Source organism: Mastomys coucha, unplaced genomic scaffold (genome assembly GCF_008632895.1).
Source record: "Mastomys coucha isolate ucsf_1 unplaced genomic scaffold, UCSF_Mcou_1 pScaffold21, whole genome shotgun sequence".
In the NCBI taxonomy this organism is placed as follows: domain Eukaryota; kingdom Metazoa; phylum Chordata; class Mammalia; order Rodentia; family Muridae; genus Mastomys; species Mastomys coucha.
The window spans coordinates 36771874-36782339 of record NW_022196904.1 but is presented as its reverse complement, the minus strand read 5'-3'; the positions used below and the strand labels follow the sequence as shown (position 1 = coordinate 36782339).

Below are 10466 nucleotides of genomic sequence, written 5' to 3'. Positions count from 1 at the left end.
AAAAAAAAAAAAAAAAAAAAAAAAAAAGTCAGAAACTGAGAACATAGGTGTCCCTCAACCAAAGAATGGATAAACAAAATGTAGTACATTTACCCAGTGGAGTACTACTCACCAGTTTTAAAAAATGATATCATGAAACTTGGATAGAACTAGGGGAAAAAAATCATCCTGAATGAAGAAAGACACAGACACAAAAAAGGTAAATATGGTATGTACTCACTTATAAGTGGACAGTAGCTGTTAAATGAAGGATAATCAGGCTACAATCCACAGATCCAGAGAGGCTAAGTAACAAGGAGGGTTCAATGGGAAATGTGTGCATCTCCCTAGCAAGGGGAAATAGAATAGATTCTGCTCACGGGGTGGGTGGAGATGGGAATAGGAGAAATCAGGTAGGAAAAAGAGATGGAAAGAGAGAGAACAGGACATTTGAGGTGGGGGTCATGGTAGAAACTTAGTGCAGTCGAAACTCGCAGGAACCTATGAGGATGACCCTATTGAGGAATCCTAGCAATGGAAGACATAAAGCCTGAACTGTCCATCTTCTGTAACCAGGCAAGGCTTCTCCCTCTCATGGTGGGACTGGGACACCAATCCAGACAAATCTTTTGGCCTACAACCTGTCCTGCCTGCAAGATGTACCGGGGCAATGGTGGTACAGAACTTGTAGAAGTAGTCAACCAATGACTGGTTTAATTCTAGGCTTCAACAGGTAGCCCATACCTGACACGACCATGATGACCAGGAACTAGAGTTTGGATAGCCCAAAACCAGACTGGCCAAAAAACAAAAACAAACAAACAAAACCAAAACAACAACAAAAAGAGACCTAGTGATGTCCTGCTAGACTCATAGATCAATACCTAGCTCAGTTGTCATCAGAAAGGATTTCTCCAGCAGCTGGTGGGAGTGGATGCAGAGACCCACAGCTGAACATTTAGCGGAGAGAGAGCCCAAGCTGGTAGCCTCCTTAGGGTCCCTCCCCTTGGAGCGTGGCAAACTCTGTGGAAGAGCAGAGGGGAATTGTGGGTTGAGGACACCAGGAGAGCACCACCCACAGAACCAAGCAGGGATCATGGGGGCTCTGAAGCAGTCTATGTTAGGTTCTCTGCATATATGTATTATGGTTGTTGGCTTGATGTTTCAGGGGGACTCCTCACAATGAGTAGGGGCTGTCTCTGACTCTGTGGCCTATTCTTGGGACCCAGTTCCTCCCACTGGGTTTCTTTGCCCAGGCTTCAGGTATTGTGCCTGGTCTTATTTTATCTTGTGCCATGTTTGGTTGATGTCCCTGTTTGGCCTGCTATTTTCTGAAGGGAAAATGGAATGGAGCTGGGGATGGGGGTGGAGCTGGGGACAAGGAGAAGTGGAGGAAACTTCAAGGAGTGGGGGGGAGGAGACACTGTGGTCAGAATATATTATATGAGAGAATAAATTTTTAAAAAAATTTATCTACCATTACTTATTTTGGCTTTACTTTTTCTTTGGGACAAGAGTCGATGTGAATAGAGAAAAAGGTATTGTTTTTGTTTTTTATTTATTCATTATTTTATGTATGTGAGTGCTCTAGTTTTTTTGGTTTTTTTGGGGGGGGGTTGGTATTTTTGAGACAGGGTTTCTCTGTGTAGCCTTGGCTGTCCTGGAACTCACTCTGTAGATCAGGCTGGCCTCAGAAATCTGCCTGCCTCTGCCTCCAAGTGCTGGGATTAAAGGCGTGCGCCACCACCGCCCAGCCGAAAAAAATATTTTTAATGCATATGGAATTTGACCAAGCTGAGGGATGGGGAATGTAGCTCATTTGGGGGAGTGCTTGCCCAGTATGCACAGGGCCCTAGGTTTCATTCCTAGTATTGCAATAGAGGAGGCTTGATGGCCTGTGCCAGAAATCTCAGTACTTGGGAGGTAGAGATGAAAGGACTTTAATAAAGTCCTTTGTTATCCTTGACCACACAAGTTCTAGGCCAGCCTGGGCTAGTTGAGACCCTGCCTCAAAAGCTAATCAAGTTGAAGCCAACAAGATGGTTCAGTGGGTAAATGTACTTGCTGCCAGTCCTGATGATCTAAGTTCAATCCTTGTATTCCACATGAAGAAAGAGAGAACTAACTCCCACAAGTTGTCTTCTGACCCCAACACATCAGGGCACATGAGCCCCAGACTCATTTCTAAACGATCAGTCAATCAATATATGCAATACCTTTTAAATTAGGCATGTTGAGGAAGTAGAGGTTTACCTATGGCACACAAAATTTCACTACAACTAGATATTTTGCCCGTATCAAAAATGAGACATATCTCCAAATACAGAAAGTCAAAAATCTCAAACTTCATAGTTAGTGCTGTTCCCGACTCTGTAGTCCATCGGATAATAGTAACAATTTAAAAATAGGCAGGTGGTGTGAAAAGGAGATCGATTTGCCTAGCTAGAACTTGTTTAAAAACAAGCAGAACTGAAAACAGTTTTCTGGAAAATCCGGTCACCCAGAACTTTCAGTTGCAGAACTGAGCATTGGATTTGATTCGTTTGTTTTATTTATTCATTTCTCCTTTCAGTACTTGGACTTGGCCCTGCTAGGCAAGTGTTGCCCTACTGAGCTCCAGGGCTGAGCTCTGATGGGCTGGCCACTCCTGAGCCCTCCGACCTCCTACCACACCGGACAGAGCCTGTCGCTGTCACAGGTCACTAAGGGCCTCCTCAGAAACACCCACTCCACTCACTTTACCTCCTCCTTTCCTGGAACTAGGGCCTCAGAAAGGAAGGCAAGCTGCTGGCAAGACTCTTCCAAACAGGAAATGGCTGTCCCTACCCGGCTGGAAATGAAGCTGGGCCCGGGTCGCCGCCGCTTGTGCGCCTTCCCAAAAGAGCAGCCCTGAGGGGCTGTGGGGGGTTGACTCTCAGGCCTTGCCTCCGCGGCAGGCGCAGCGGAGGAGCGAGGAGGCAGTTTTCCGGGTTCTGAGGGAGCAGACCCCTGACCTCGTGACCTCCCTCCCTCCCTCCCTCCTTGCGTCCTGTGGACAGCCTGGAACTGCATAATGGCCGCCCGTCTCACCGCCCGGGCCTCGAGATCCCTGCTAAGTTATCCAGCTTAGGTGGAAAGGGTCCGGGAGGCCTGGGTTTGGAAGCTTAGCAACCTCCCAGGCCCTCCGACCTCCTCAATGGCAGTTCCCATATCGTGAGCCCACACGGCCTTTCCCGCCGCTTCCGCGCCTCTGCGCCATTGCTCGCCTCCTCGACCAGCGCGGAGGAGTTTGCAGTGGAGCTTCCCGCGCACACGCACACGTGCTCACGGCTTCGCGCAGCCCCTTTTCCTCTGTGCGCAGCCTGCTACCCTGTGGTGTCACAAGTGCTTTGTTTCCTTGATGCCACGGACAGAAATGGTGAAAAGACTTAATCTTCCCATTTATTCCGTGTGGATTTCAAACCACTGATATTTACTAAAAGCCTCCCTTTAAGGAGCAAAATAAACACACACACACACACCCAAAGGCCGACTAGAGATTTTAAGGACAGTGGATAAGAATTGGAAACTGGCAAATGAGATGCCCAGATGTGCCACCAGACACATCTGGGTTCCATCCAAGATCTCACAAAGAGGAAGGGAAGATAGGCTAAGTGTCTCAACCTTTCTTGTCAGATTATTGGAACAATGAACCCCAAAGAAAGGGGTATCTCCCCCTAGGAATCTCATGCTGGGAAGAGGAAAAGGTGCCAACCAGGGAATAACATCTCCCTGAGATTTTCTAAGAGTTCTAAGAGCTCGTCGACCGCCTTAAAGGTTGAGACTGAAGCCCAGGCAATGGTGGGTCAATGGTGGGTAGGACCACATCATGGACTGCATAGGCATGCATAACACTAACCCTCTACACCTCAGTCTCACTTCGGGACCCCAAAAATGGATTGAAGGAGATCACTGGATCGCTGTGTGCCCTTCCCAATGTGGCCACATTGAGTAAATCTTTTTCTGCTTTCCTCTGTTAATTTGGTTATTTTATTTGGCTTATTGGAGATGGCTGAACCTGCCTTGGAGCACAACCTGTGACAGGAGAGACCCAACCCTGAAAATATACCTATTTTCTTCCCTCTATAAACACAATGTAGAACACACACACACACACACACACACACACATACACACACGTCATTAAAAATTAAAAAAAAAAAAACAAAAACAAAAAACGTAGATAGCTTCCAGTGTTGTCCTCTGGTCTCCAAAGGCACCCACATGAACATGAACACTTACATACATATACACATACAGAAAGAAAATAGATGAGACACATCTCAGAAGGCAGCTGCTGGCTCAGAGAGCTAGGCTTTGGATAGGTAGCTAGGTGATGGGAACTTCCCACAACACTAGAGATTTGTGAGGAACTGGAGACTTGACAAGTGTCAGGAACTTCTGGGCACATCATAAGAAACTTTGGAGATGCTAGGTGTGCTCAAGTGACCCCCACTCCAGTGCCTGGATCTTCTGGGGCCTCCTTTCCTCAGGTTTCTCCACAGAGGCAGGAAGTGCCACCTGAGGTTCACTTCCTCCGCCGGATATTCAGGCACTGCCTTGCTGCCCTCCTCACCCCTGGGACTGTCACACCTCCTCTGCAGCACTTTCACTTCCCCAGGGGTCCAACCCTGGCCCCTTGCACATTGGAGCACCTGGTCTAGAAGAGAGAAGGGGGCGGGGGACCCAGAGAAAGAGACACACAGGACAAAGATGGCAAAGACTCAAAGAAAGAGACCCAGAGAGACAGAGACAGCGACAGCATGGTGGCTCAGGAGTATTGGGTGCTAAGCTGAAGACCACAGGATGCAGGGGGCGGAGCCAGTAGCCAGTGAGGTCAGAGTGTCTGTGAGGTTGGTCTGTGCAGAGACAACCTTGAGGTCCCAGGACCCAAGTGAGTGGAAGTCCATCAGAAGCCCCTGTACGCCCCGCGGGAGCCATGGACACCTGTGAAGAACCCCCTACTGTGTCCCTGGTACCCACATATTCCACAAACCCTCAGGTACAGCTGTGCGCCCAGTGGAACCCGTGAAGAAGATAGGACCTCCACTGACAGTCACTAAAGGAACAGGGCGGGGCGGAGCTCCTCCCCCGGAACTTCCTCTTTCTCTGCCCTCTTCCTTTGTGCCTCTCAGTCTCTGTCTTTCTCTGCCCATTATTCCCCTTCCCCCCTGTGGCCAACACCTCTTCTGTCTGGGTTCCTCGAGTGGGTCGCTCCCCATCTAGGCGAAGATGTCCACCCAAGAGAGTTGCCTCAGCCTCATCAAGTACTTCCTCTTCGTTTTCAACCTCTTCTTCTTTGTGAGTCTACTCATGGCTACCCAGCTGGGGTCCCGGGGCCAGAGAGGCCCTGGATCTGCCCTAGCCTCATTCTCTTCTCTCCCCTAGGTACTAGGCGGCCTGATTTTCTGCTTTGGCACCTGGATCCTCATTGACAAGACCAGCTTCGTGTCCTTTGTGGGTGAGGGGGCTGGGCAGGAGGGGAGGGTCTTGCTGGGAAGACTGAAACCCAGAACCTCACCCCAAGGCATCTCCTGTTATCTCACTTGCCCTGAGGAAGCCCTCAATAGTCACCACCTTCCCAGGTAGGGCTCCAGCTCTGGCACCCCGCTGGCCACTGCCACTGGGCCTCTAGTGTAAGCTGCATCTTTGCTGACAAATAGGAAATGTAAAGCAGATGTGGTGGTGCATGCCTATCGTCCCAGCACTTAGAAGGTAGGAGATCAGGAGTTCCAGGCCATCCTAGACTACACAGTGGGTTGGAGCCCAGGCTGGACAATGAGAACCTGCCTCCAAAACAACCACAGCACAATGAAGTCGTGGTTAAAAACAGTAATAACAGAAATGACAGATATTTCTCAAATACTTCCTGTGTCTCACTTTGGACTGGGGCTCAGAGACTCTCCCTTGTTGAGGTTCAGAGAAGGGAAGTCTTTTGCTGGCTATCACACAGCCAGCAAGGGGAAGAGCAAAAATAATGTAATAATAACAAGGAAACCACTTAAGGAGGGAACATCAAAACCCTAGCAACTCAGACTTACCACATTGACCGCTGGGTTGAACAGCATTCTCATGCGAACCTCAGAACAATTCTAAGGTATATGTGGTGGCTCACACCCATCTCTGAGTTCGAGGCCAGCCTGGATTACAGAGAGTTCCAGGAAGGCCGGGCTGTTACACAGAGAAACCGTCTCTCAGAGAGGAAGAAAGAAAGGAAGAAAGAAAGAAGGAAAGAAGGAAAGAGGAAAGTTCAGGGACTAGAAATAGGAGAATCTAAAAGGGCGAAAAAAAACTCAGCATGGGGCTAAAACAGAGGCCCACCCAGGCAGATTCAGAATAAGGGACACAGGGATCCAAGAGATGGGGCCCTTCCTGGGTGGCCGAGTGGAGCTGCTGTTCCCCAGCCCACTCTTACTGACTTTCACAACCTCAGGCTTGTCCTTCGTGCCACTGCAGACCTGGTCCAAGGTCCTGGCTGTCTCGGGTGTCCTCACCATGGCCCTGGCTCTGCTGGGCTGTGTGGGGGCTCTGAAGGAGCTGCGTTGTCTTCTGGGCCTGGTGAGTGGCATTCCCCACCCCCATTCCTGACCAGCCCCTGGAAGGCCTGAGAGGCTGAGCTCCCTCTCCCGCTCTGCCCTCAGTATTTTGGAATGCTGCTGCTCCTGTTTGCCACACAGATCACCTTGGGGATCCTCATTTCCACTCAGCGGGTCCGGGTGAGTTTACTAAACGTTATTACCCCAAGCTTGGAGGTTGAGAGTCTGGGGCGGAGAGAGAAAGGCAGGTGGGCACTGCTATCAACCAGGAAGCTGGGCCATAGAACAACACACAGAGAAAGACACACGGACACAGAGGTACAGAGGCACAGGAAGAGTGAAAGGGAAAGCAGGTGTAGTGTTGCTTGGGCTCCTCCACACTCACAGGCTGAGGTGGAAAATCATATTAGCATAAGAGACCAAGCAGGCCACATCGACTAAAAAAAGAAGGGGCCATGTGTGATGATGGCACACCCGTTTAATTCCAGTGCTCTGAAGGAAGAGGCAGGCAGATGTCCATGAGGCCAGCTCAGTGTATACAATAAATTCCAGGACAGCTGAGGTTACATAGAGAGACCGAGGAGAAAACGGGGAGAGTAGAGACAGACACAAACTGACTTCCACTTGGTAGCATTTATTCAGCTGGCTGAGTGTTTGTTGGTTCAATCCCCAACACTTGGTACCTGTAATCCCAACACTCAAGATAGAGACAGGAGGATGAGGAGTACCAAATATAAGCTATAGAAAAGTAATTTTACATTTATTTATTTTTAAATAATTAAAAAAAGAAAGAAAGAAAGCCGGGCACTGGTGGCACATGACTTTAATCCCAGCACTTGGGAGGCAGAGACAGGCGATTTCTGAGTTCGAGGTCAGCCTGGTCTTCAGAGTGAGTTCCAGGATAGCCAGGGCTACACAGAGAAACCCTGTCTCAAAAAAGAAGAAGAAGAAGGAGAAGAAGAAGAAGGAGAAGAAGAAGAAGGAGAAGAAGAAGAAGAAGAAGAAGAAGAAGAAGAAGAAGAAGAAGAAGAAGAAGATGATCATGATGATCATGATGATGATGATGCAGTGAAGACCTAAAGACCCTTAGAAAGACTTCTGAGATTCTAAGGAAGAGTGTCACTGCCAATCATTCAGGAAAAAACCTAAGAGTGGCAAAGTTATGCTCCTGGGGTGAACGCCATGGGAGGTGGCTGGGGCGGACAGGATGACTGAGCCCAGCCTCATTTACGCCCTCTCAGCTGGAGCGAAGGGTGCAGGAATTGGTGTTACGGACGATCCAGAGCTACCGCACGAATCCGGAGGAGACAGCAGCTGAGGAGAGTTGGGACTATGCACAGTTCCAGGTGTGTGAGCTCAAGTCTCCTATTTCAAAACAGTTAGTTACTACTCCTTAGGCTCTGGGCTTTAAGAGGCCTGCGTGTGGCCTGCAGGTCATCTATTCCCTCATCCCCACTCTTGCCAAATTGCTTGAGCACCCCCAAATGGCAGCATTTCTGCCCTCATGTAACTAAGTCCCCAGATTCTAGACCCTGGGGTTGCTCCACCACAGTTCCAAAATTTCTGTGTTAGGAACTGCCTCCCCTATCCACTTATCCCGAGACAGCCACACGGTCCAAAATCTCAGGCTCACCCTAAGCCATGTGCTTAGTCCCTCGGCCCCACCATACCTCCAGCCCATTGCCACTTACACACCCATCATCCTAGGCCTGGCTGCACACCGGGCCATGACACCTAGGCCCATGACACCGGGCCCCTAACTCTGTCCCCTTCCCCATCAGCTGCGCTGCTGCGGCTGGCAATCTCCGCGGGACTGGAACAAGGCCCAGATGCTGAAAGCGAACGAGTCTGAGGAGCCCTTGGTACCCTGCTCCTGCTACAACTCCTCAGCGACCAATGACTCCTCCGGTTTTGATAAGCTCTTTTTCTCCCAGCTAAGCCGACTGGGGCCGCGGGCGAAGCTGAGGCCGACTGCTGACATATGTGCACTCCCCGCAAAAGCCCACATCTACCGTGAGGTGGGACAAGCTGGAACGGGTAGCTCTGGACCTGTCGGCCTGGGGCAGGGCGGGGCACAGGAGGAGTAGGCCGTCGGGTGGGATCTTAAGAGAGTGGGCAGGATTTGGAGGGTGCGGCTATAATCAGAGGCGTGGCTTCAGGAAGAAGGGTAGAAAAAAAGGCAGAAGAGGAGGGAGTCTCGGAGGTGAGTGTGGCTCACACAGGCTTCAAGAGTCCAGAGCAGAAAGATGGGCGGGGCCGCAGAGGGTTCTAGGGATCTCTGATGTGGTCCAGGCCGTGGCGTGGGAGGATGAGACCAGGAGAAAAGACCCAGACCGAAAGGGCAGTCCCTTATAAGTAGGCGTGGCCTACTTAGGGGCATAGTATGCCGGCAGATTTTTTTGTTTGGTTTTTTTGTTGTTGTTGTTTTTCGAGACAGGGTTTCTCTGCATAGCCCTGGCTGTCCTGGAACTCACTCTGTAGACCAGGCTGGCCTTGAACTCAGAATCCGCCTGCCTCTGCCTCCCAAGTGCTAGGATTAAAGGCGTGAGTCACCACTGCCCGACAGCCCGCAGATCTTGAGCTGGACTGGGCTACTAGAAAGGTAGTTACGGAAGGGGCGGAGCCCTCTGAGGGTGAGAGGCGTGGTCTAAACAAGGGCGGCACCTGGAACGCTGGCCCAGGACAAAGCTTGGATAAGACGTGGATGAATACCTAGGCAGTGGGAACCTAAAAAGGGATCCAAGGGGCCCCTTGGCTTAAGGGCGAATTGCGGAAGCAATGCCGCCTTTACACATCTTTTTTCTGCATCCCCAGGGCTGCGCACAGAGCCTCCAGAAATGGCTGCACAACAATATCATCTCCATAGTGGGAATCTGTCTGGGAGTCGGTCTTCTTGAGGTGACTTGACCCCGTGCCCATCAGTGATTTGTCTATTGTAGATGTTTTCCCATCGCCGAGGTAACGCGCATACTTAGCGGAGGCGTTATTTTCACAGCAATGGCATGGGGTGGGGCGGAGGCCTGGCTTCTCTAAACTCTGATTGGCTGTACGCGCAGTGCTGCCTCCTCCCCTCTCCCGCAGGTGAGCGGGATGGCGCTGTGTCTGCAGCTTCAGCGCCGAGCTCTCAGCAGAGAGCCTGCGCTGCCGCTGCCGGGAGCCGAGGGTTCGAACCCTATGCCAGGGCTGAACGCTGAAGCCAGCAGCGGGCGCTGGGGCGGGCTAAGCATCGGTAGCGGACGCAGCAGCACCCCGTGGGGCAGCTGGGGCATGGCAGGTGCCTGCCCCACGTGGGGGGACAAGGCTCCACAAGGCAAGCTACCCATGGCGCTGGGGCCCTGGCCCTTGTGGGATGCAGAGGAGGAGCCACCTGAGACCGAGAGTGCAGGTGCTGAGGAGGTCGAGGCACGTATGGAGGCTGCCTAGGCTGCTGAGTCTCCAGAATAAAGGACCCTAGGCTTGCCTTGAGCTTTCTTTTGCAGACTGCTGCTGAGCTTTCTGCTCTCAACACTGCCAATCACTCACAGACCTTAGGCATGCCCACCCTTTGAGTACTACCCTTTCTACAACCCTGAAGCATCTCCTTTTTTCCCAGCTCGGCTTCATGACGCTCTCAATATTCCTGTGTAGAAATCTGGATCACGTCTATGACCGGCTGGCCCGGTACCGCTAGGCCCCAGCCCACCCGTTGGCACCCACGCACCTCCATGCAGTCAGGAAATGTTTCCTTCCTGGTTGGTCACAGGCTTGGAGCCCAAGAGCCTCAGGCCTCATTCCCTGGGGACCCAGCTGTCTGCCCTATTGACAGCCTTCACTTCCCCCACAGGGCCAGGGACTTTCATGCCCAGCTTCCTTCTCATCCCTGCTCCCTCCTCCCCACACCATCTGTCTGCCACCTCCCACATGACACCTCAAATAAATCCCCTTCGTTTTTTT

The 10466-nt window shown here is 51.2% G+C and overlaps 2 protein-coding genes across 4 annotated transcripts in view; one reads left to right on the top strand and one right to left on the bottom strand.

Annotated features, from left to right (window-relative positions):
• Positions 1–2962, bottom strand: part of Slc6a16 (solute carrier family 6 member 16) — a 28272-nt gene extending 25310 nt beyond the window's left edge. The window contains exons 1-2 of one of the 3 annotated variants that reach the window (XM_031386574.1): positions 2722–2962; positions 864–1002 (exon numbers count right to left, since the gene is read on the bottom strand). The gene's annotated coding sequence lies outside the window, so the exon portion shown is untranslated. The remainder of the gene's footprint in view (positions 1–863; positions 1003–2721) is intronic. The other 2 variants (XM_031386575.1, XM_031386576.1) reach the window with 2 other exon arrangements.
• Positions 2963–5062: 2100 nt separating this feature from the next.
• Cd37 (CD37 molecule) lies at positions 5063–10466 on the top strand. The gene is made up of 8 exons (XM_031386572.1): positions 5063–5298; positions 5386–5458; positions 6431–6555; positions 6639–6713; positions 7775–7879; positions 8315–8551; positions 9348–9431; positions 10126–10466. The coding sequence occupies exons 1-8, from the start codon at positions 5230–5232 to the stop codon at positions 10201–10203; spliced, it is 846 nt and encodes a 281-aa protein (XP_031242432.1). The 5' UTR covers positions 5063–5229; the 3' UTR covers positions 10204–10466.